Source organism: Peromyscus leucopus, chromosome 9 (assembly GCF_004664715.2).
Source record: "Peromyscus leucopus breed LL Stock chromosome 9, UCI_PerLeu_2.1, whole genome shotgun sequence".
Taxonomy (NCBI): domain Eukaryota; kingdom Metazoa; phylum Chordata; class Mammalia; order Rodentia; family Cricetidae; genus Peromyscus; species Peromyscus leucopus.
The window spans coordinates 56,079,937-56,105,259 of record NC_051070.1 but is presented as its reverse complement, the minus strand read 5'-3'; the positions used below and the strand labels follow the sequence as shown (position 1 = coordinate 56,105,259).

Genomic DNA, 25,323 nt, shown 5'->3' with positions numbered 1-25,323 from the left:
TAGGGGTGGAGCCTGGTGGCCAGAGGTCTCTAGGGGCAGGGCTGACAACAGGAGTCTCTGAGCACACTGGCAGGGAAAGCTGTCCTGCTGCCAAGAGTTGTCATGAATAGCCAGCAGACACAGACACTGTCACGTGACCCCAGGAAAACTGATTCACAGTGCTTGCTCTTGAGAGGCTGGTGCCCAGAGAGCTTCTGCTTTCAGCTGCCATCTCAACTCTGACTGATGTGACAGGAGTCCGACAGTTTGAATACAAGTGGCCCCCAAGGCTCCTGGGGTGACTGCCTGGTCCCCAGCTGGCAGCACCGCTCTGGCTGGGGAGAAGTTCGGGCTGATCAAGCAGATCCCCGGGAGACGGCCTCTGAAGCACGATCCCCAGTCCCTTCCTGTCTGCCAGGAAGGGAGCCCCTCCTCTACCATCCTCCACTGGTGATCCCGACTTAATGAACCCAGTCCTGCTCTAGGTCCTTCAGCTGGGAAGCCACCATGCCTGTTACTAATTAACAGCTGCTCCAGTGCACAGGAGGGAGCTCCCCAGCAGGCAGGTTTCTCTCGGGGGCAGTGCAGGGATGCTGACCAACACAAAGTCTGATTCCTTCCACCCCGCACTGTTCACTGAATTCTGTGCAACTCCACACTGCAGGGTCAAAGTTTAGCCACAGGCCCATGCTTCTGTGGGGGTGAGGGAGTGCTGGGGGTTGAATTCAGGACTTTACAGGACCGGCAAATGCTCTCCAATGAGCTACATCTCCGGTTCCACAGTCCCAAGTTTAATGTCGGGCCAGCCCCAATCATATTACAAAAACCAAATGATCACCCACTACCATTTGGCTTGCTATCACTCAAATGCAAAATCCCCACCAGGAAGGCTTGGACAGCCCCACTCCTTGCATAGTCAGGTACTCTGGTCCTAGTGAGTTCTCCATGGGAAGGGTTTCACGTAGAAATTCCACATAGAAAGGCATTTCAGGCAATGAGAGTAACGTCAAAATGATCTACCAACAGGCAGGTTTTGTGAGAGCTTTAATGGCACAAAATGTTTATAGCTACAAGTTACACGTGTTCTGTAAACTGTAAGGAATGACGCAAGTGCTGACGAGACAGACGAAGGATGCTCATCACTCTGGCTCAGTTAACGCCAGGAGTTCCAACAACTGGTTCACGTGAGATCGTCTCACGGCTGAGTCTCCATCTCACTCTTTACTGTATTCGAGGGACTCTGTTGCGCCGTTCTCTGTGCCGCTTTCCTCTTGACTTACAAACATCTGAGCCAGTTTTCATCAAACTTAAAATGAAGCCTGCTTTTCATTCCAAATTGTAAACAGGAATAAAGCTTTTCAAACATTATCTTAAATTTCAACTCCTGGTTGAATTCTGCTTTGCAATAGGACAATCTGTTTTCCCTCAATGAGAATCTGTGTAGGAACAAAAACATCCTGTACGTCAGGGCTGCAAACCAACACCACACAAGCTCACTGGTGGACAATTGTACTGTGACGTGTTCCATGATCTTACTGGTACTGTCACACATGGTAAAACTAAACTCTGCTGTGATGTTGAAACAAAATCCTCAGTGTCCCCGCAGTCCGATGGCACTGCTGAGAAACTGCTACTGCACTCATGAAGAAGGTGACGTCTGCCTGTGAGATCACCTCCTGAGCGACTGTGCCGCTTGCTCACAGACAAGCACTGCCAGTTTAGCTTCAGCAGCCCTGCCAATCTGATCCAGGCTTTTCAAAGACAAACAAACAAACAGACAAACAGGCCACTTTCTTCCTAAAGAAATTCAAATACAAACACTTGAAATAAATAGGCGAGAAGGCAAATCAAGCGTCACCAGGTTTAAGAGCAAGACAGGAAAAGGGCAGAAGATGCCCACAATCCTTTAGACATTAAATGCCAGAAAGAAAATAACTCACAAAAACTATTTTGGATATATTATCTTTCTTAAAGATAAACAGCTATGTTCTTGAAAAACGATAGAAATGTCTTCCTAGCTGTGTTCCTTTCCATTTCCATATAACACACCAATCTTATAACCCTTTATGTGAAAGGGGAGTTAGTTTCTACATGCTAGCAAACCTGGTTGCCATATTGATTCAAGTCAACCTGGTGCACCATGTAGGTTGCTAGCTTTGAAATTCACAAAGGTTCTGCAACTACAGCAAGTCTCCATCATAGACAGTGATTAAGTATACAGAGAACAGACTCCTTCCGAGTCATGCTGTGTTCTGAAATCCAACAACGTCTACTTGAGATCATCTGCGATCCTGATGCTGCCTAACAGTTTGGTCCTAAAGCTTCACATTTTAGAAACAGACAGAAGAAAGTCTGCCATTCAAAGGATTTTCTGAGTACTGCAGAACATTAGAGCTTGACAGAACTGAAAAGACAACTCTGTGAGAAAGTCACCAGGGCCTGGGAGATCCTAGGGACGCATTGAGAAGACCGCAGCCAACGACAGGAAGTAAGGGGCCACAGAGAACGAATGGCATCTTTCCAGAACTTTGTCAACTGTTGCCAAAATCCAGGTCTGCTTTCTGAAGTTACACAAGTGCTTGGAGTACCTCTGAAGTTATTCTTCAGAGTGCAAAGGCTTCAGGGTGTAAGCAAAGCTTCCTAAGACAAGAAGCCTCTAGCAACACCACGAATCAGACTCGTTCCAAGTCTCTTCTTAGAAAAAAAAAGAGAGAGAGAAAAAAGAAACTAGAAAAACAAGTAAAGAAAGTCATGAGAAATTCACATGCAGATAACACATGAAAATACCAAACGCACAAAAATCTCAAAAGCAATTTCATGTATGTCTAGGCCTGAGGCATTCCTTAAAAATAAAGACTCTCTATCATAGAAAAGATAGCACTGCGACCTACTAATGTTAGAACCGGCCAGTATGTTCTAGCCTGCTTTTCCTATCAGTCACTCCTACAGGCGGACCAGGAGGCTAGGAAAACAGTGGCTCCAAAGCTGGTTGGAAGTCATTTTTATTGCCCAGGATATTTTTTCCTTGTGTCTTGCTTTTATTATTATTTTTTTTTTGGTTTTGTTTTCTTTTGTTTTTAATAACTATAAATTCAAGCTTAGGGAAGCTTGTTTTTGTCCTGGAAAACAAAAACTAAACAAAGCTTTTATAGTATTGTTTGCAAACCTGACCTCATTTAGAAAGAGATGTAGTTGCATGGCTAGAATCCAGTTTCTAGCATGGATGACGCAGGTGTGACTCTGGTGGTACTAGAGGAGACGATGGTATTGTTGACAAGATTATCATCTGCTGGTGGCATTGCTGAAAAAAGCCCTTGCAAATTTCTAAATGACAGTAAACTCTGTTAGGAATCTCTAAAGTGTCTGACAGGCCAAAAGGGAACAAGGTTAGTAAAATGCCTCACAGAGCCTGAGGAAAATACTGGATTTGAGAGTTACTGGAATTGGGTATGTAAAAATGGGGTTGTAGGTTGGGGATCATGCTTACAATAGGTCTCAAATTCAAACTACAATACAGCACTTCACAGGCCACGCGCATTTCCAGAGGCTTTTCGTTTCCCTCAGTAGGTGCTGCAGAAGGTGTGCTCAGTCGTTTTCCAATATAGATGCTGAAAGGAAGCAGAGCGTATCATGGCCCATCCATTCCCACAATTCCACCAGCCTGGCCCATAGGTCATCTCTATTGAAAGCCTCAGCCAACACTTCCCAGACTCCCTGAGCCTCCACGCCTCTTCTTCCTTCTATCTGTTAACCAAGCATGCTCCCACTGAGGTACAGCCCACTGACTAGCTCATCCCAGACGGCTTTACAGGGTTCCGTCTACTCATTAAGTCAGGACTGGAAATCACAAGGGCAGTGATGTTAGGACCAGGTCAAGCTAGGAAAAAGAGAGACCCCTTCAAAACCCAAAACAGTCTTCCCCAGCCCTCGGTGTTTCTGTTTGGATAACTGTTCTACTGCTATTTCAGATCTAGAGAGATGGTCATAGAGACAGTGCTTTTAAGATGGGACCTAACGTGTGAGTTTCCAACACCAAGCAAGAAAACGACCCCTTCCACAGCAAAAGCAGAGTGCCGAGGAAACAAGTGGCATAATCCTCAACGTAGTAACAGCAATTTTTAAGACCCTTAAAAACATTCACCTGTAGCAAGAGCTAAACTTAATTAAAGTAACAAAACAGCTTAAAGATACATGAAAGCAAGAAATCCTGCCAGGCTTCAAAACCAAGCTTTTTAAGGTAAATGAACTGAACAGTTGGTAGTAAGCAGGTATTAGTAAGAGTCCTCCCAAGCTCCACAGTGCTCCCACCCTGCTTCCTCCACAAGTGCTCCTACGGCACTGCCTGTAAATACTGGTCCTGTCTTTACCAGCAGATCCTCTACCGAGGAGACAGTAAAAGATGCACATGTGCCCAGGCTCCAGAGCGGGCACTTCCCTCTGCTATGCTGAGCCACTCAGAGCAAGATCAGGAATGATCCACTTTCCATGCATCAGACACAGAAAATGACTCACTGCGCATGCTCACAGTGCGGCAGGTAGGTCTTGGAAAATTAATTAAGCTAATGCTTACAAATTGAAATCCTTCAGAAGTATATTTTCTTAACTATTCAAATCAAGAGCAAAAGCCATTAATTGAAAAAACATGCCACAAGTTAATGAATTAAGGTAAACATGAGGCTGACCTTTGAATAAATGCCACAAAGTTAAAAGAAAAAGACAGTACCTACAGCAGTCTACCAGTGTATTCAAGAATCATCCTCCACAATGGTGTGTTTTACCATCTGGGGGAAAACCATTTTGCATTTACTCCTACATTTATATTGAATAACATAAATTACTCACAATTAGCTAAATTTTAAATAACTCAAAAAAGACAAGTAATCATGGAAGAACCCCCTGGGGCAGTACTACCCAGGGAAGGAAGGAGCGCAGATGGCTCTTTTGATCTGAGCACCTTACTGCCCATTACCAGTAAAGTACTGCACTGGCATCAGGGTACTTACCCCAGCCCCAAAGCCAACACGTGAGAGAGGAAGAGAGACGGGATGAAGACCTTTAGGAACTCGGCAGAGAAAATGCCCCCTTTCTTCATGGCTCCACTCTTCCTCATGCTTAGAGACACAGCACGCTTAGGGTGTCTGAAATGGAACTCTCTGGGGAAGAAGGTGAGACAGAGACTGGGTTCAAAACGCAAGTGCTGTAGATATCCTGGGGACTACCAGCCCCGAAAGACAAGCACATAAAACACACCACCAAGACGCATGCAGGACTTACTTGGGTGGGATGTTTTCAGGTCTACTGGACCAGTCTGATACCCAGTCTGCACTTTTCTTCAAAGCCTCAACTTCTTTCTCTCCTTCAACAACTTCTTCTTCTGACTAAAAGGAATTCAAATAGTGAGAGGAGAGGAACAAGAGAAAAACAGAAAAGGAAGACCAATTCCTTTAAATACAAAAACAAACTAAAAAGTTATGCATTAGTCATTTTTATGTAGGAAACAACCTGTTTTCTGAAAGGGCTCCGAACTGACTTAAGAGCATACCAGAAGAGCAAGTGAGCCTGACAGAGGCTGCACTGAAGGACAGACCGTGACCTGCAAAAGTCCTCATTAGGGGAGCTGACGGCGCCCTGGAGCTGGTGCTGTTGAACCTAACGATGCACACGTAGAGTTCACACTATCTTATTTTCAATTGCATTTAAATTTTTCAGAACTAGAAAAAAATAAAGAGAACACACCAAAAAAAAGATGTGGAAACAAAATAAATCGACGAGAAAGTTGGCAGAGATGTGGTAAATCACGATGCTGCCAAACACCTGAGAGAGGGCAACATCTACTTAAGCTGCTCACATGCACTAATCTTGACCTTGGTCAACCCCCAAACAGAAATTGTGCACTCCATTCTACTGAGGAGGGCAGGGCTTATGTGGAAAAAAAAATGTTTACATTTCCACAAGCTTTTTCTTGTTTTCATTTCTTTGAGAAAGTATCTTGTTCTGTAGCCTAGGCTGACCTGTAATTCATTATGTAGTCCAGGATGGCCTTTCACCTCCCAAGTGCTGGGATTATAGACTTGAGCTACCATGCCTGGAAAGCTCTCCTTTAACAGAAACTAAGGGGATGAGAAACTAAAAATGATACATTAGTTGTATTGACTCGTTTTAAGGAATGTGAGGCTGTGACTGCAAAGTGCAGTCTTAAAACTACTGAACACTCTGATTTTGACTAACAGGTGAAACCACCGGTCCACTCACAGACACTGTCCACAGCTCCACCTGGTCCACTCACAGACACTGTCCACAGCTCCACCCGGTCCACTCACAGACACTGTCCACAGCTCCACCCGGTCCACTCACAGACACTGTCCACAGCTCCCCCTGGTCCACTCAGACACTGTCCACAGCTCTCCCCCGGTCACTCACAGACACTGTCCACAGCTCCACCCCGGTCCACTCACAGACACTGTCCACAGCTCCCCTTCCCTGCGTCCACTCAGACACTGTCCACAGCTCCCCCTGGTCCACTCAGACACTGTCCACAGCTCCCCCTGGTCCACTCAGACACTGTCCACAGCTGCCCCTGGTCCACTCAGACACTGTCCACAGCTCCCCTGTCCACTCAGAACTCACTTGGTCCCAGACACGTCCAGCTCCCCTGTCCACTCAGACACTGTCCACAGCTCCACCCGGTCCACTCACAGACACTGTCCACAGCTCCACCTGGTCCACTCACATACACTGTCCACAGCTCCAGCTCCTAGTGACTCAGCAGTCTGGGAAAGGAGCTTAAGCCTGGCTCTACACATAACGCCAGTTGACCACCAAATCCAGGCCAAAGTGCAGGGATGTTTGCACCCCTTTGTCAGCTCTGTCCTTCTCTAGTCCTGCTGAAGCTGGCAGATTCCACTGAATAACACCACAATGCAGCATTTAGGACGGATGGATGGATGGACGGATGGACGGAGCTTTGTCCAGTAGGCACTGAGATTCCTCAGCATCATGAGCTGGCTCTCTGGAGTAACCCTGAAGTCATCCAGGCAAAAAACAAGTCAGCAGTCACAATGCAAGCACTGAGCAGTCTGGGCTCATCATTGTGAGTCTCCGGCCTGTTCTGATTTGACTTGTGTGGTGCTGTTTAGTTAGGAGGTGGTGCCTGTGCTAGAGCACACACGTGTAGAAGCTGCTTTCCTCCTTCCACCACGTGGGGGCTGGGGCTCCAGTGTGGGGTGGGACTGAGGTGGTCAGGCCATCTCGCTGCCCTCTTCTTACTTTGGTTTGATTTCAGCAATGCTGGAGACTTCAGCCTAGGACCTCCAGCATGCTAACAAGGGCTTTACCTCAGTAACTACTCTCCAGCCTTACAGCAGTTTGTTCTGCTCAGTTCCTCCTCGGGCATCCCAGGATTCTAACTGCTTGCTGGTTTAGTTTAGGAGTTTTTGAACAAATTAGTACTTTATCATTTTCAGAAAAAACAAAGTGAGATTTGTGCTGTGGATTTTCTCCAGGGGAATGAAACAAAGTTACTTTTGGACTCATACAGTTGTTTTAATCCATAGACATATTTCTCTCATTAAACTTACTTTAATGTTTACTAGAGCTCTGCATTTCCTTTATTAATCTTAAACTTGCCAGTCCCAGGTTTAGAGAGAGGGTGGGTGAGACAGCCTCACCAAACACTCAAGGCTAGCCTCAAACTTACTTATAGCCTTGGCTAGCCTTCAGACCTCATGATTCTCAGCTCTGAATTCAGAAACTACGATACAGATCTTAACATCATGTTTGGTCCATGATGTTTTGAGGTTTTGAATCATCTTCCTGTAATTAAAGAATATGGCAAAAGGGCACCTCATCTAACCACACAGGACTTGCTCTTTGCTCATCCCCTCAAACCGTCCTGGTGGGAGGGTTGGTCCTTATTTCATACTCATTTAATTCTGCATTCTCTGGCCCACCTCCAGCTCTCTTAAGGTCTCTAAACAAGGATATTAAACTTCATGCCTGTATCCACGTATAGATAAAGCAGTCTCACAAGACCAAAAAGGAGGCTATTTCCAAAGACAGCAACCCCATGCTGGACCATCCTAAAAAAATAACACAATGCCTTCATGAGACTGTGAGTCTGCATGAGACTGAGTAGATTTCTTGCTACACAATGGAGCCTCATCGATACCATCATCCTTTCAGTAAGAGGAGGAACACTTTGCCCTGGCTGTGCCTGCTTAGGAATCCCCACACAGGGTTCTGCAGACCTCTCAGCTCATGTGCATGCCTAGTCTCCTGGGACTGACTCCCTTCAGAGGTTAGTTTCAGTGGAAGGACTGGAACACAGGCTTAGATTTGCTTTCAGTCCTGGTTCTAACACTGACTTGCTTTGTCATCTTAGGTGATAACCACATGAAGACAAAGTGTCTCTCTCCCCATTTCCCCAGTAGAATAACATTACCCCCCAACCCCCCGACTGGACTAAGAATTTTAGCAACCAGGACAACACATCAGTAAGCACTGGTGTCTTTCCTCATTCTCTGGGTAAAGCTGGAACATGATATCTTATTTAGTCCTCGCAGGCACACATAAGAAAATGAACAGCCTTAGTCAACTGTTCTTAACTTTCTAGAAAAAAAACTTTCTCATTCATGAAATATCATTTGCCTAATCCCTGGTGACTAATTTTTCAATTATTTTTTTTAATCTTAAAACTATAAATGCTTTATATGCAATATAAAGCATCATCTACTAATATCGCTCCCCTATTTTAAAATTCTTACTCCACAGACCCAACACTGTCTTTATAGCATTACACTACCTTGCCAAAACCCATGCTTGTCCTCACTGGCCAGTCCATGGCTTGGCTTATCCCGTTTAAGGTCAATCTCACTGACAACCTATCAGAATCTTACAAGCTCTCTCTCTCTCTCTCTCTCTCTCTCTCTCTCTCTCTCTCTCTCTCTCTCTCTCTCTCTCTCACACACACACACACACACACACACACACACACACACACACACACACACAAAAACACAACAGATTTCTTTCCAGTTTTATGATGGCTGCATTCAGCCCTAAAATCGAAGTTAAACTCAGTGGCCACATGTGAGTCAGGGCTGTACACATCAGTGTTTCACTGAACTAGCAGAAATGCCCAGGAGGGTGGGGCTGGGGCGGGAGGACAGAGCTCTGAAGGCAAATGAGCTTGGGAAAGACTTGGCTTCAGCTGGTGTCTTTCTTTCTTTCTCTGGGCTCCACACAGCCTCCCAAGACAACTCATGGGGCAAGGATGCAGGACTGCCACTTGTTTGACTTCTGAGTGAGTTTATGGAGCTTCCGCACAGAGGACTACTCTTGAAGACACTTTTTGGAAAATGTCTAAGCAAAAGCTATCAGACTGAAGAACATTGTAGCAGAGTACCACTCCTCCCTCTTCTGCCCAGGGGTCTCTTTTTGCCATGAACTTCATGTGCTCTTTCCACACCAGTTACAACATCCTGCACATGGCCAAAAGAGAGTTAACTATTTCGGCCAATTACTACCAAGCTTCTTTATACAACAAAGTACATCACAGAGTAAACTGGTGTTGCAAGTTTCAGCATGTGAGCAGCTAAAGTGAGCTTAAGTAAGCCACTGCTGAGTGCATGGATTTTCCAGCCTCAGAAAATAGCTAAAGGTAGAGCAGTGAGGTGTGGAAAAGCTGTGCCGTCTTCTGGCAGAAGACTAGAACCATGGCACTAGGCACACAGCTCTAGCACAGGGGCCTGGGCTTGTGCAGTGAGAGAACACCACAAATAAGACATCTGCAGGCCTCCCTCAGTTCCACCAGTAACTTTCAGTTGAGCACAATAGAAAGTTCAAGAAACAAGGAATCCCTGCCCTCAGTTTACTGTCTTTATGCCTGCTGTAGCATCAAGGGTCAGCCTTATACAACTGGGACCAGGCCCAACAGTCAAAGGGACAGGTCCATGAGCTCAGAGGTGCTGTTTCCCTCTGTACTCTGGCTAGAAGCACCAATCCTGGTAGAGAAACACTCCAGAGGCTTCAGAATGCAATCAGGCTTGGAGCCCAGCTCCATATTTCAGTCAACAAACTTTAGAGACTCTTGTGTGCTTTCCAAATCCAAGTAGAACACACACCCACCTGAGAGCTATGGTCCCTGCTGGTGTGCATCTCAACATCAAACATGATCTGTCCATCTTCTTGTGGTGAAGGGCTAGGAGAGAGAGCACTCAGTCATTAGTTTGTATTTATTTTTTACACTTTACTTATTTTTCTGGACATGTGTGGCTGCAAATATGTCCTGGTGCACATGTGAAAGTCAGTGGACAACAATTGGGAGTCTATTCTCCCCTCCCACATGTGGGCTCCTGGAACTAGAACTCAGGTCATTGGGCTTGGCAACAATCACCTTTATCAACTGAGCCATCTGGCTAGCCTCATTCAGTAGTTTTAATTCTTGTTCTGTCATATCTTAAGACTTTACTGAAAAACAGAAAATGAAAGTCACAGCAAGATAGCTTTGAAACAGGAACAAATTTAGAGTCTATCTAACACCAAAGAAGCAAATCATATGTTGAGAGTAAGTGGCAAATGTAATGGGGTGATCTTGCAGAGAGCTCAGACTCTGTCGGGGTAATGAATGTCTTCATAGTGACAAGCCACAATACATGGCCTGAAGATGTAGAAGCACCATGCTTTCTTGTTGTGCCACTGTCCAATAATGGTAAAATCACCTCCGAAATCCAAACAGCCTGAGTTCTTTTGTAACACGCCCCCAGACCTTCGCACAACTGACTTCATGCAGGAGGCACCATTCTGACCTTAAAATCCAGCACACAGGCCCCAACACCTGCCAAAGCAGGAGCAAAGACCTAATCCATCAAAAACCCAAACCATAATTCCAGGAACCAAGAAAGCCCTAAATGTACTAACCTTGCTTTTTGGCTCCTGTAGTTTCACTTCTTGCTAACTGAAGTGTGCCAACCAGGATGTGGGTTTTGTGCATAAAAGACAAATGGTGAAGCTTGGGGATGCATGATTTAGGCTGGCTCCCTGTGCAGCTGCTGGCGGGCAATACGAGCTTCCTATTCGGCTTTAAGAGTGTCTATATGTGTTGTCTGATGGAACTACCTCACAGCACTTTCTCTCAACACTGTTGTGCATACACAACTCTTCAACATTTCTCAATCTCTTTAGAGCAGCGTTTCACATCTGGTGGGTTGCAGCCCCCTTCACAGGGGTCACATATCAAATATCCTACATATCAGATATTTACATTAAAAATCATAACATAGCAAAATTACAGTTATGAAGTGGAATAAAAACTATTCTATGGTTGGGGTCACCACAACACAAAGAAATGTGTTAAAGGGTTGCAGCATTAGGAAAGTTGAAAACCACTGCTTTAGAGAATTCTGTAAGGCATGACCTGCTTTCATGGTCCTATCAGATCAGGATTTGTCTTTTTCATTGCCACCCTCTTGTGAGTATACACTACAGCTTTTTATTACGGGGGGAGGGGGGGGACCACATGGAGGACAGAGGGAATATGGAGAGCGAGCTACACTACAGCTTTTAAAGACTACAAGACACACGTGTTGGCTAGTTTCATGTCACTTGACACAGCAAGAGTCATTTTTGAAGAGGGGCCTGTGCACAAGCCTATAGTGAATTTTCCTGATTAATGATCAATGTGGGAGGGCCCAGCTTACTGTGAGCAGTGCCATCCCTGGCTGCTGGTCCTGGATGCCTAAGAAAATAGGCTGAACAAGCCTGGAGGAGCAAGCCAGTAAGCAGCACCTCCTGGCCTCTGCTTTGGTCCATGCCTAGAGTCCTTGCCCTAACTTCCCTAGATGATGGACTATAAGCTGTAAGATGAAACAAACCCTTTCCTCAAATTGTTCTGGGTCATGGTGTTCATCATAGCACAGAAACCTTAAGACAGTATGTGATATCGCCAGATTGAACGAAAAAGTAGATGAGAATATAGATGTCTTGTTGAGCCAGAAATTAGAGATCTGCAAAATTGTAAAACAATTGCTATTATTCATAACATTTTTGGTGATGGAGCTGAGCATGGTGACACACACCTTTAATCCCAGCACCTGGGAGGCAGAGGCAGGTAGATCTCTGTGTGTTTGAGCCCAGCCTGGCCTACATCAATGTTCCAGGGTAGCCAATATTATGAAAACCCCATCTCAAACAAACAAGCAAACAAAAAACGCCAAAAACAAAACAAATCAAAATTTTGTTATAGGAAACAGTTGTTTTTCATCATGAAAGAATTATGTATGGGAGAAAGAATTATGTATGGATCGCTGAAATGGCTCCCGTGGGGAAAGGTACTTCTTACCCGGCAACCTGAGCTTGATTCCTAGAACTTATGTAAAGGTATAGGGAGAGAACCAAATTCAAGAAGTTGCCCTCTGACCTACACACAATAGACTGTAGCATGTATGCTCGAAAAAAAACATATGCATATATATAATCAATTTTTTTCAAAAGGAGTCTTAAATGGGAATAGAAAAGGTTCACATCAAACAAGCATTATGTAAATTTAGAAAATTTTTATCTTGAACAAGCACGTCCAGCTTCAGAAGCGGTAGCACAGAAAACACTCAGGACAAGGAATTCCTGTCTTCAGTTTACTGTCTTTGTGCTGCTAATACTATGGCATCAAGGGCCAGCCCCAGATACCTGTAACAGGCCCGGGGGTCAAAGAGACAGGTCGATGAGCCCACGGAAGTGCTGCTTTCCCTCCGCACTCTGTGCTGTTGACACTAATATTGTTAGAGAAATGCTCCCTTCTTCACTGGTCAGCTGTTCACATCTGGCGATTCAGAATGCCATCAAGCTGGGAGGCCAGCTCCTCTCAGGCTCAACTGGGAGCCTGTAAACACTGTGATGCACTTGTCCTGCACTGATAGCCGAGGGAGGAGCTCCTGGGATAGGTCCACACTGGCTTTTAGAAACTGCCTGGGATGGCAGAACAGAGCACAAGGCAAGGCATGCTGGGACATCTTCTAACCACCACTGCAGTGTCTGTCCTCGGACTCAAAGATCCACCTGCCTCTGTCTCTGGAATGCTGGGATTAAAGATTTGTACCTCCACACCGGCATGGGATAACTTTTAAACTAAACATTTGTAAAACAGGCTAGGCCTGGTGGTGTAGGCCTGAAATCACAGCTATTCTAGACTCTGGGGAAGGGAATTTTCAAGTTCAATGCTTGCCCAGGCTACAGAGCAAGTTTAATCCCAGCCTGTGCCACTCAGCAGGACAGTTCCAAAATCAGAGTCTCAAGAGGGCTAGGGATTCAGAGCAGCTCTTGCCCAGCATGCCAGAGGTACTAGGTTCAGTCCTCAGTACCAAGACAAGAAAGGGAAGAGAAGAGGAAGAAATGTACATCAGCTGAGATTACTATGCAACAATCCTAAGAACCCCTCCACCTCCAAGAAAACACTTCCTGATAACTTCAAGTCAAATGACAGGCATCTTGAAGGCACCTTTTCTGTTGCAGTGCAGTGCTGTGCATGTTTGCTGTACACATGTGTGTGCAGGTGCAAGTGTATGTCCTGTGGAAGCTGAAAGGGACTCTCGCTCCTGCCCTCTGTTGTTCTCTAGCTTACTGTGAGGCAGTGTCTAACTGGACCTGAACCCACTGTCTCAATGAGACCAGATGGCCAGGGAGCCCCTTTGCCCTTCTTCTTCTTCTTCACTCAGGAAGATGAGTTCACAGTCCATCACACATATCACTGCCATCATAAGCTAAACAGGATGCCCAACAAGCTAGTGACTTCTTTGCACCTTGTGAACAATGGGCTCATGGACACATGGTACCAACAATCAGGCTCATGCAGGCACACGTACAAAAATAGGCTACAGAGGACGAAAACCATCAGAAACCCAAACAGAAAGCTCTAGAAATCCTTCAGCAGGTCCCTGGATCTAAAACTTTATTCTGGCCAGGCACGGTGGCACACACCTTTAATCCCAGCACCCAAGAACTCTGTAAGTTCAAGGGCAGCCTGGTGTACATCGAGTTCTAGGACAGCCAGGGCTATGCAGAGACCCTGTCACAAAAACAAACAAAAACACTGAAAGACAGTTCTGCAGCCTCCAGAACTGATGGCAAGTGTTGAGAAAGAACCATGTGTTCACTTCTGCTTGTGACAGGAGAGAGAGACAACACGAAGGTGGCAGGGTGCTCACTGTGCCAAACAGCCAACCAACCTGTCCTCCAGCTGCCTTGGGGACAGAACTCGGTCATAAGACGTGCAGGAAGGTCAGCTGCAGTTTAACTTTCTCTTTTTCTCAAATATTAACCATGTGCTTTAGATAAATTTCCTCCTCCAGACACAACTACCCTGCTGCTCCCATTTTTAAATACCCTCAATCTCCTTCCTGCACACATGCATCTTCAACGTGGTGAATCATCAACTAGCTGCAAATGAACCAGATCATCGAGGCATCCAGCAGTCTATGAGGCTAACATCCTGCTGGGAACTTTTCCCCACTTTTGGAGATGGGTTATCACTATGTACTGTTATGTAGCCCAGGGCAGACCTTCAACTTGTGGCAATCCTCCTGCTCAGCCTCTTGTGTGACGAAGCCATACGTATGTCTTACCTATATCCAGCTTACAACTGTTAATGTTATTTAATACCTAGTCTCTCTGGAAGGGAAGGAAAAAAGGCTCAGATGCAAATGAAGTAACCGCCTGTTTTCCTCTCCTTCCCACATCTTTCTGTATGTTTACTCCTCACCCTAACAGTCCACAGTGACTGGAATCAGCTCTCCAGAAGGAAACAGTCATGCAGTGAGATGGAAGTAGCCGTTCCTCTGAGAGGATCTACGGCCTTCAGCACACTGTTTATTGAGTGCCACACAGACATGGCTGGAACCTCTATCAACTTGCAGGTGCTGTGAGCAGAGCATTTACTGAACGCCTCATGTGTGCCAGCCTGTTACTGTGAAGGGTGCAAAAAGGCCACATGGTCCCTGCCTCTGGCTGCCCAGAGAGATAGAATGTTACTGTGACTCATAACAGGCAAAAAAAAAAAAAAAAAAAAAAAGGAAAATAGAAAACTCACATTAACTCTGTAAGTTTACATCAATGGTGCTAAATTTTATTTTCATTTTAAAATTGCATTTAGTTTGTGTGTGTAGACACCTATACATGTGTGGCTGTGCATGTGGAGGCCAGAGGACAACTTGAGGAAATCCGTTCTTTCCTTCCACCACGTGGGACCCAAGATGAACTGCAGGTCAACAAAGCTTAGCAGCAAGTGCCTTCATCAGCTTGACCAGCTTGCTGGCCTGCTACTCAATTTGAAACACCTGAAAATAATTCAGTCTGAGAATAAAAATAACAATGCGGGGAGGGGACAACAGCGAGCACTCTGGTGCCAATCCATTAGCTTTTCAGTTTTTAATTTTTCTTGAGACACCATCTCACCATAAGCCACGACTAGCCTGGAACTCGAGATGTATGTAGACCATGCTGGCCTCAAACTCACAGGCTGCCTCTGCCTCCCAAGTGCTGAGATTAAAGGTGTGCACCACCATGCCTGGCTTAGCTGTCTAGTTTAAACATGTATGTTACAATAAATCTGGAGGCCTATTCTCTTAATGACTATTCAAGCAAACGAGCCCTCTCCTAATGAGAATTACCTTCATAACTATTCAACTCCTGACTTACAGCACACAGGGCCTTCACATACCTGTCACAGTGAGAACTGCCTCTTGAGCTGCTCTGTCCTGACTCATGCTGTGCATCCAGAAGGATCTTCTCCATGTCTCCATTGTGGATTGAGGATGAGGAAGGGACGTGCTCCAGCCCCCCATTCTTGCCGTTGCCATTCTCATTGCCATTGCTGCTGTTCATGGGGAGCTCCACCCAGGAACCTGTTGGACGGGTCAGATAACAAGTCAGAACCACAGTGGGGCTGAAATCCCTCCTGTGCACACAGATGGCCATATGCTGAGTTCAGATAAGAATTCTGACTTGGCTCAAACTGAAGCCAAAGTATTCTGAAGAAAATAAACACACAGAAAATCCGAATCCATGTTGTTCTGCTCCCAAAGGAACTCATTCATTAAATCCACTCGGAAGGTAGAAATCTAAAACTAAAGAAGACGTGCTTGCCGGCCACTTTCCTGTCTGGTTAAATCTTCATTTATGTCCACTCAATGCTTCAGTGAAAACTCAGGCTGTTCTTCAAACACTGTAGGCCTCTTCCTTTACTACACAGGCCATTACCTTCAACGTTTCAGTTACACACAAACATACTGCCATCGGTGCCACGGGGTCTGCACCAAATTAAACCAACACATGACTTAGAGACATCACACAGCTCATCTCAACAGGGTATCAGCTGTCTCCTAACTAACACAAACTGAAAAGCTCCTGGAGTAGAAATCTGAATGTAATCACAAAGCTCTCAATTTGTTCCCAAACCCAGAGCATGCATTAAAGCAGCTGGTCCTTAATAAACAAAATGAAATTAAAAACAGGGATGTGGGGAGCATCGGCTCCGTTCCACCGATGTGTGTCTCCTTTCCTTCCTGCCACACTTTCAAGTCTTTCTCTTCCACACTGAACGTACCTTATCAGGTGGTTCCTTCCCTTTTCTCTCCCAAGACCTCTACTTTCTAGGGTTTTCATTAAGTCCTGATTGTATGCAGGAGGGAGAAGCCACTGCAGATGGGCTACAGGCAGAGAAGTTTGGATAAATAGTTAAAGGAGGTGGGGCCACAGGAAAAGGGGATTGGCCTTTGTAATCTGCATGTTCTTGAAAATTCTTATTGGCCCAATAAGCTGAATGACTAAGGCGCTTAAATTTTAATAGGAATCAGTAACAGTGGCCAATCATTCAACTTCACAAAAAAGAAATGATCTACATTCCCTTCTGCACAGTACTTCGCTTTAGGAAATGTGACCAACAGCCAGATAGAGTGCTCACATCTGCACTCGGGAGCCTGAGGCAGGATGAGTGATGATCAAGAGTGAGTCTGAGCCTGGCTTGGACTACAGAGTAAAGCCCTATCTCAAAAGAAAATGAAAAAACAAACAAAATTCCCCAAAACTAAAACCCTACAACCTCCAAAATGTAACCAATCAGGTCAGCAGAGCCAAATCTCTAAATTTTTAGCAGATCAAACCAAATCACCCAAAGAATGCCTCAAACCCTAAAATGCACTCCAAATGAGGCAATGACACCAGATCCAGCATAAGGGTGAGCTCCCCTAAGGGAGAAGCTCATCTGCCTAGGAATGGGACTCCAGCACTTAACCCCTTCTGTCCTCCATCTCAACAGAGCTGGTGGCAGAGGGGACCTACTTCCCAGAGCTGCCAGAACTAACCAGCGACATCAACACCAGCAAACAGCTTCCACACTAAGGAGTTTGCATCTGTTACTAAAGAGTTAGCCTGTCCTCTCAATCAAAGGCAGCCTATCCCCCAGCAGTCCTGAAATCACCAATGAATCCCAAACAAGACAGGAACACAACAGCACCTGGCCTCATTCTACATCTATGTGAAGATGGGCATGGATGAGACCCCAGGAAGAGGAGCAAATAAAGCCAGTATCGCTAAGAGAGATCTAGTTTAATTAACTATTCAGAGTGCCGTGGAGTGGGGACAAACGTGCCAGAGCACGTCTAAATTTAGATCTCTGTAAACTATTCTAGAGGGAGGACGAAGAGAACAATCTTTCCCCTATTCCCACTGCTTGTAGGGTTTTCAAATGTCTGTTAAAACCAATGGGATTGGTTCTTGTAGACAGCCCAATGTGCAAAATAAACAAAAGCTTTAAACAAAGCCCAGGGCTGCTCTGGCAGGAGTACTAGGGACCCAGGGCTCCAGACAGGTCTTGAGACAATCACCATGTGCTCAGAGAATTTAATCAAAGAATGCCCACAGAACTGGGTTTCTGCTCTTCACTTTACTGAAGGACTTCTAAGCCACCAGTCAACTCTATTTTCTGCATTAAACACACATGGCCACTACCCTAACATTAGGAACTTGAGAAGACACACCTAGAAAAGCTTAAAAATGACCCCTGCTGTGGCCTCAACAGACTGGAGCACACTGCCTCCATTCCCATCTTAAGGTAGAAGGTATTCACATGGCATATACCAGCACCACAGTTAACAGCACAGACTGAAACCATACCCTGTGCTAACACAGCTTATACCAGGACAGGTGCCTTAACCTCTGTGTCTCAGTTTCCTTATCTGTAAACAGGGATAATAGCCATATCTATTTCAGAATTATTAGGAGAGCAAAAATAAAGCACACAGAAAATTACAGAGAAATGCCACATACAGGTCAGTCACTATGATAAGTATATTCTATATGTCTTCAAAATCATTGGATTGCAAAAGTATGTTCCTTGAATAGAGAAATGTCAGTACACAAAACTAAGAATCAGGACTAGAGAAATGGCTCAGCAGTTAAAAGCACTGGCTGCTCTTGCAGAAGACAAGGGTTTAATTCCCAGCACCCACATGGTGGTTCACAGCCATCTATTACTTCAGTTCCAAAGGATCCCCTACTTCCTTTCTGGAATCCTTGGACACTAGGCACATGCAAGCAAAACACTTACACATTTAATTTTTTTTTTTTAAATCTTAAAAACAAAGTCCTAATAATTCTTCTCTCCTCCCATCCTAGTGCTTAGTTTTGTTGTTTGTTTTTGTGGGACTGAGGACTGAACACAGGTACAACAGGCCTAGGACGCAGGTGCTCTACCTCTGTATAACCAAAGCTTTGATTTTTAGTTTCTGGAAACTGTTTCATTATAGCCCAGGTGTATCTCGGAATCTTAACATTTTATGTGCTAGGATTATAGGAATGTACACCACTACACCTAGGATTATAGGAATGCACACCACTACACCTGGGATTATAGGAATGCACACCACTACACCTGGTTCCCATTCCTACTTCCAGAGGAAATCACTTTAAATGGTTTCACATGGAAATTTCTCCAAGTTTATTGTTTTTCTTATGAAATATTTTTTTCAGAGCTGGAGAGATGGCTCAGCAAGTGGTTAAGAGCACTGGCTGCTCTTTCAGAGGATCTGGGTTCAATTCCCAGCACCCACCTGGCAGCTCGTAGTGTCTGTAACCCCAGTTCCAGGAGATCCAACACCCTCACACAAACATACATGTAGGCAGAACACCAATGTACATAAAATAAAAAAATAAAGAAAAATTATTTATTTTTCTTATCTTTTTTTTAGACAGGTCTTCTCTGTGTACCCCTGGCTGTCTTAGAACTTACTCTATAGACCAGACTGGCCTCAAAAGAAAAAAAAATTTTTTTTTTTTTTTTTTTTTTTTTGAGACAGGATTTCTCTGTGTAACAGTACTGGCTATCCTGGAACTCGATTTGTACATCAGGCTGGCCTGAAACTCATAGAGAATCACCTGCCTGTGGTGACATATTGTGTACCCTAGTAAAATTTTCCTGAAGGTCAGAAGACAGAGCAAGCCACCAGATTAAACATAGAAGCCAGGCAGTGGTGGCACACGCCTTTAATCCTAGCACTTGGGAAGCAGAGATCCATCTGGATCTCTGTGAGTTCAAAGCAACTCTGGACTACATGAGATTGATTCAGTCTAGAAGAGAAACAGAGTGAGGCAGTGGTGGCAGATAACTTTAACCCCAGTATTTGGGAACCACACCTTTAATCCCACCAAGAAAGGTATATAAGGCATGAGGAGACAGGAACCAGAAGCTTTTTCAGGCTGAGGAGTCCTAGAGATAAGAGGTGGCTGTGGCTTGTTCCTTTGTCTCTCTGATCTTTCAGCATTTACCCCAATATCTGGCCCCGGGTTTTTTATCAAAAGATCTTTTAGAATTTGTGTTACATCTGCCTCTGCCTCTGCCTCCGCCTCCTAAGTGCTGGGATTAAATGAATGTGCCACTGTTGCCCAGCTGAAAGACAAGTTTTTAAATAAAGAAATGGAACTGTATTTTATATATATATATTTCTTTAAGTCACAATTCTCAACCTGTGGTCATACCCCATTGGGGTCACATATCAGATATCCTGCATATCAGATATTTGCATTATGATTCATAATAGTAGCAAAATTACAATTATGAAGTAGCAAGGAAGTAATTTTATGGCTGGGTCACCACAACATGAGGAACTGTGTTAAAGGGTCACAGCATTAGGAAGGTTGAGAACCACTAGTCTAAGTACTGATTTTCAACTAAAACTCTGATATGTCTTTCAGTGCTAGTATGTGCTTTCTTTTGAATACCCTGAATCTCACTTTTAAAATTTATTTTACAACTTCATGCATATGAGTGTTTGGCCTGCATGATGTCTGTGTACCACATGGATGCCCAATGCCTGTGAAGGCCAGAAGAGAGGGTCAGAAGGCCTGGAACTGGAGTTATCAGTTATGAGCTGCCATGTGGGTGCTAGGAATAAAACCTGAGACCTTTTAAGAGCAGTCAGTGCTCTTAACCAATGAATACTCTCTCCAGCTACCTGGAACCTCACTTTTTATAAGGACACAGCACACTTTAACCATTATCCAATGACAATGGTTAGCAATTACCCAGAAGACTATATTCCCCATATTTTATTACACTGAGGGCTTCAGTAAACACTCTGAAAGGTTATCTGGCAATATGTAACAAGAGCCTTTAAAAGTTAGATTATTGCTGGGAAGTGGTGGTGCACGCCTTTAATCCCAGCACTCAGGAGGCAGAGCCAGGTGGATCTCTGTGAGTTCAAGGCCAGCCTGGTCTACAGAGTGAGATCCAGGACAGGCACCAAAACTACACGGTGAAACCCTGTCTCGGAGGAAAAAAAAAATATCCTTAACTCAGCAACTGTCTTTTCGAGATAATCTAAGTATGTGTACATGTGTATCTGTGTAACTACATGTGTGTATGGAGGTCAGAGGTCACCCTCAGGTAGTTCCTCAAGAGCCATCCTCATTTTCTGTGACAGGATGTCTCATTGGCCTGGAAGTTGGTAATGATGGTGGCTAGCCAGAGAGCCCTGGGGATCTCCCATCTCTGCTTCCCCAGTGCCAGGATTCCAATGTAGACTATGGCGCCTGGCTTTTTCTAGACCCCAGGAAACTCAAATCCTCATTTTGTAGGCATTTTAATGATGGCGCCATCTCCCCGACCCCAGAAATATTCTCTTTGGAAGCATGCAGTGCCACAGGGAAAGCTAGGCAACAATCCTTACAAGGAAACCCATCAGACAGGTGTGGTAGCTCACACCTGTAATCTTGGCCGTGGGAATCTGAGGCAGGAGGGCTGCTACAAACCCACGGTCATCCTGCGCCATACAATGAGACCAAGTCTTACAGCAAAACTAAATAATCTGGTGTCGATAAGAGAAATAGAAACTTTTAAAACACGAACTTTATCTCCTGAGTATGACTACAAGCCTAGGCTGCCCTGGACCTCACTCATTATGCCACCTAGGTTACCTCAGGCCACCATCTTGCCTCAGCCTTCCCAGTGCTAGAATTATGTCTTAACAGACAAACGCCCCACCTAAATCACTCATTTGCAGTCTCGGGTCCTCTTAATGTGCTAACTCTGCCAATCCTCACAAAGTCCCCTCTTACTTGGAAAGGAAACTCGGCAAAGATTTCATGTCATACCAGAAACACATGGAGAACCACCTCCAAGTCCGTTCTCTTCCTAACAAGCAAGCTTTCAAGAAAGAGCTGAAGCTGTTACTGTCAGGACTGTTTACATGTGGGAGTTGTTCCTTTGTGCTAGTTTGTACAAAGCCACGGTGACTTATCTTCTGGAATGGCAGGAGTGGGCATCCAAGTTCCGGCCCGTAACTGATCACACTTCTGCAGCTTACAGACCCTAAGCTTCCACCAACAATGAAATCCTCTAAAAGGTCACAGGAAACATTTCTTATTTCCTCCCAACTTTTCAGGGCTTCCCATCCTCAGAGTCTTTCTGTCTGCTTATGTACAGGTACTGGATGTAGTTGTGGGCAATGCTGGGACCCCAGATCACCCTGCAACAGTCCCTCGAACCCTTCTGCACAGTGGTCACAACACACTAGTGACTCCGAAGCAGTGGTATTTCGTGTGCCACAGCCAGAACCACTTACCAGTGGGGAAAGCAAGGGCACACACAGTCTGTGAAGAGCTGTCAAAAGGAAAGGCAGTAACTCCAATTACACAAGAGTTACGATACTCTGATCTTCCTTATGCCATTTCTGCAGTCTCCTATGCTTCTTATTCATCTCTTGAGAAACTTCGATTCCCAGCCCCCTTATTTGGTTGTATTCCAGGTCTCAAGGACCTAATGCCCTCTTCTGGCCTCTATGGGTATCTGCACTCAAGTGAACATATTCTGATAGATATAGATATTTAATTTAATAATCTTTAAGAATTTTGCTATTAAAACTCTGGTGTGGGGCTGGAGAGATGGCTCAACAGTTAAGCACAGAGTCTTAACTTCCAGAGGACCTGGGTTTGATTCCAGCATGACAGAGATGCTCACAATCACCTGTAACTCCAGTTCCAGGGGATCTAATGCCCTCTTCTGGCCCCGGTGGGCACTAGGCAAGAACACAGTGTACATACATACATGCAGGCACACACATACACAAACCTCTCTGCCATGATCCTTCAACTAAATATAAAAATCTCAAGCCCGAGATAATCCGCATTCATTTCGGCTCCTGTTTTCCAGTCAGTGTAACTGCAGCCAGCAAAGTACTTGGACTTATCAGGAATTCAGATAGTATTAGATGCCTGAATAAGTTGTTTTGCTCAGTGGGAAAAAAAAAATCACTTGGAGGAATCAATAAGGCTTGTTTTGTTCAACTCAGGGCTGTGTGAAGAGCTTTAGAAAGCAAACAAAGTAAGAGGCAAGGCCAGTAGTTAAACCTGGCATCATCTAACAGCTTTTCGGTGACTTTTCCAAGTGCAGCCTAGCCCAAGTACAATGCTTTCTATCTAGCAGACGTCCCAAAGCAACATCTGGTATCACATGTAGGCCGAAGGTTTGTCTGCTTCTGGAAGAGCCACTAAAAATGAAGCAGAAGTTGACTGGCCCATGACAAACACCTCGAAGATCTGTCAGACTTTGGGATAAAGAGTCCAAGGAATGTGAAAATCCCTTTGTATTCTGTGAAACCACATACCCACACCACACTGACCAGACATTTAAGTATAAGAAGACTCTGAACACAATTGACTCAGAAGGGACCAGGCAGAAAGTACACACATAAATAAGCATGCCCACCACAAGAGAAGGCTCCTGAAAGCACCATGGGAACTCAAAGCAGAACCACCGCATCTAGAAATAACACAGAACAGGTATCTCTTTAGTCTAATCATTTCTAAAAGTGTATGCTAAAGATGGACAAAAAAAAAATTTAATTCCGTATTATGTGATATGAGTAACATTTAAGGACATATTGACTAAATCTTTTTAAAAACCAGCGTCTAGAAACGTGGCTTATCAAAAGATAGGGCAGAGGCAGAGCACCTTAAAATATCTGAATTCTTTTTATTTACTTATTTTTTGGTTTTGTTGTTTTCTGAGACAGTCTTACTCTGGGGCCCAGGCTGGCCTCTACTTCGACAGTGCTGGGGAATGACAGGTATGTGCCACCACAACGGGCTAAAACACCCAAATGCCCTTCCCATCCGGGAGGCTGGGCAACAGCTCTTCACCAAACTGTTCTGGCCACGCTGGAAGCACACACACACACACACACACACCCCTTCTGAAAGACACCGCCTGACCTTAAGGCATCCAAATGGCCTTTAAAGAACTTCGACTCGCCATATGCCAACTGCCCCCACTACCTCTTTCATAAGACACGAAGTACATAGAGAAAGGTTGGGCAAGAATGTCGGTCGATCTCCCAACAGGGGACAGACACTGGGGACATGATGTCTGTTAGGAGTGCACTACATTTGACTGCAACTCTAACCTGACCATCAACTTCCAACTTCCAGTGCCTGTGCCCTGGATCTGTTGTGTTGTTTACTGCCTAGACTGGATGGTGGGTGTGATGTGAGGGGATGTGCTGGGCACTCGATCCATTTAACACAAGAAACAGCACTTGAAAAGCCCCGGGTATGGTGGCCTACGCCTGTCATCCCAGAACTTGGGAGGTGGAAGGCAGGAAGATCAGAGCATCATCAGCTAAGTTCGAGGCCAGCGTGGGCTACACGAGACTGTCTCAAAAAAGAAAAAGTAGAACAATAAAATAATTCAAGGTTAACACCAGCAATGAAAAACTCACTTAAGGAACTTGGAAATTTTTCAGAAAAAAAAAAAAAAAAAAGGTAGGTAAATGCCAGGAGCGGAACAAGCACCCCAGCACAAAACTCCAGTGATCCTGGACTGGCATGTGGTAGCAGGCGAGCCCCGCACACCTGCGCTGTTGCACGTCCACCCGCCACGCCCGGACGCCCGCGTCCATCTCCCGGCGTCCCCGCCGCACGTTCCCCTGTCCCGCTCCGCCCGCCAGCTCCGGCCCGCCGCCCCCAGCTGCGCGCGCCGCCGGCCTCGACGCCCGCCGCGACCCTAAGCCTCGGCGCCCAGAGCGCAGGCCGCGAGCCAGCGCCGAGCGCCCGCTCCTGACCGGAGCGCGCCGCTGTCAGTCACACGCGCAGCCTCGGCCCAGACCAATGGGCTGCCGTCTGCTCCCGCCCCCCCCGCCCGCACAGTGGCGGCGGCGGCGGCGGCGGCGGCCGAACGGCTCCACCTCCCCCATCCCTCCGCCGAGCCCGGCGGCCCCGCGCTCACTGTTGAGGCCGGCGGGCGGCGGCAGGGACTGCTCCCCTTCCTCGCAGTTGTTGTTGTTGTTGTGCAGGGGTGGCGGCGGCTCAACTAAGTGAGACATGGTCGGGAGACTGGGAGCGGCGCGGCCGCGGCACGACAGTATCCGGCTCTCGGGCAGCAACACAACAAGTCGAGTCCCCCCGCCCCCTTTTCTGCGCCTGCGCAGTCCCTCCCCGCGTGACATCAGGCCCCTCCCGAACCACGTGATGACAACACAGGCGGCAGGGGGTGGGGTCTGAGCGCAGAGGGGGCGTGCCCAGGCTGAGCTGGGGCGTGGCATTCGAGGGCTGGTCCGGACGTGCGGGTGTCAGAGCAGCGCTCTGACTCGGGAGCCAGGAACGAATTCCAGAGAGTCAATCGCACTAGCCAGAGTGCAGCCCGGAAGCGCGGGGCGTGAACGGAGCCCCTCCCACGCCTGCATCGTACACGTAAGAACTCAACCCTGGCTTTAAAGAAGCAGAAAACCCCAGTTCCTCCCCTTGGTGAAACATCCATCCGTGTGAGGACACCGTGTGAGGTACCTTGGAGCTAATCACCATGTCGGA

At 45.9% G+C, this 25,323-nt stretch overlaps 1 protein-coding gene across 2 annotated transcripts; it reads right to left on the bottom strand.

Annotated features, from left to right (window-relative positions):
* Window positions 1-1,006: 1,006 nt before the first annotated feature.
* Bnip3l (BCL2 interacting protein 3 like) lies at window positions 1,007-24,931 on the bottom strand. 2 transcript variants are annotated; one of them, XM_028889996.2, is made up of 6 exons: window positions 24,743-24,931; window positions 15,686-15,869; window positions 10,105-10,177; window positions 5,254-5,357; window positions 4,983-5,132; window positions 1,007-3,587 (listed from the first exon to the last, which is right to left on the bottom strand). In XM_028889996.2, exons 1-6 carry the CDS (start codon window positions 24,837-24,839, stop codon window positions 3,380-3,382), a joined length of 816 nt encoding a protein of 271 aa, XP_028745829.1. In that variant the 5' UTR covers window positions 24,840-24,931; the 3' UTR covers window positions 1,007-3,379. The 2 variants fall into 2 exon arrangements, with proteins under 2 accessions (XP_028745829.1, XP_028745830.1); XM_028889997.2 differs by lacking the exon at window positions 24,743-24,931 and adding an exon at window positions 16,571-16,687.
* Window positions 24,932-25,323: the final 392 nt, after the last annotated feature.

What these genes read in the sequence shown, in the direction of transcription:
- Bnip3l (XM_028889996.2), bottom strand. Translation starts at nt 24,839, where the DNA reads ATGTCTCACTTAGTTGAGCCGCCGCCACCCCTGCACAACAACAACAAC. An exon ending in GCAGGGACCATAGCTCTCAG is followed by an intron (nt 5,358 to 10,104) that starts GTGGGTGTGTGT and finishes AATTCCTTTTAG; the next exon opens with TCAGAAGAAGAAGTTGTTGA. An exon ending in CCTGAAAACATCCCACCCAA is followed by an intron (nt 5,133 to 5,253) that starts GTAAGTCCTGCA and finishes CTTCTTCCCCAG; the next exon opens with AGAGTTCCATTTCAGACACC.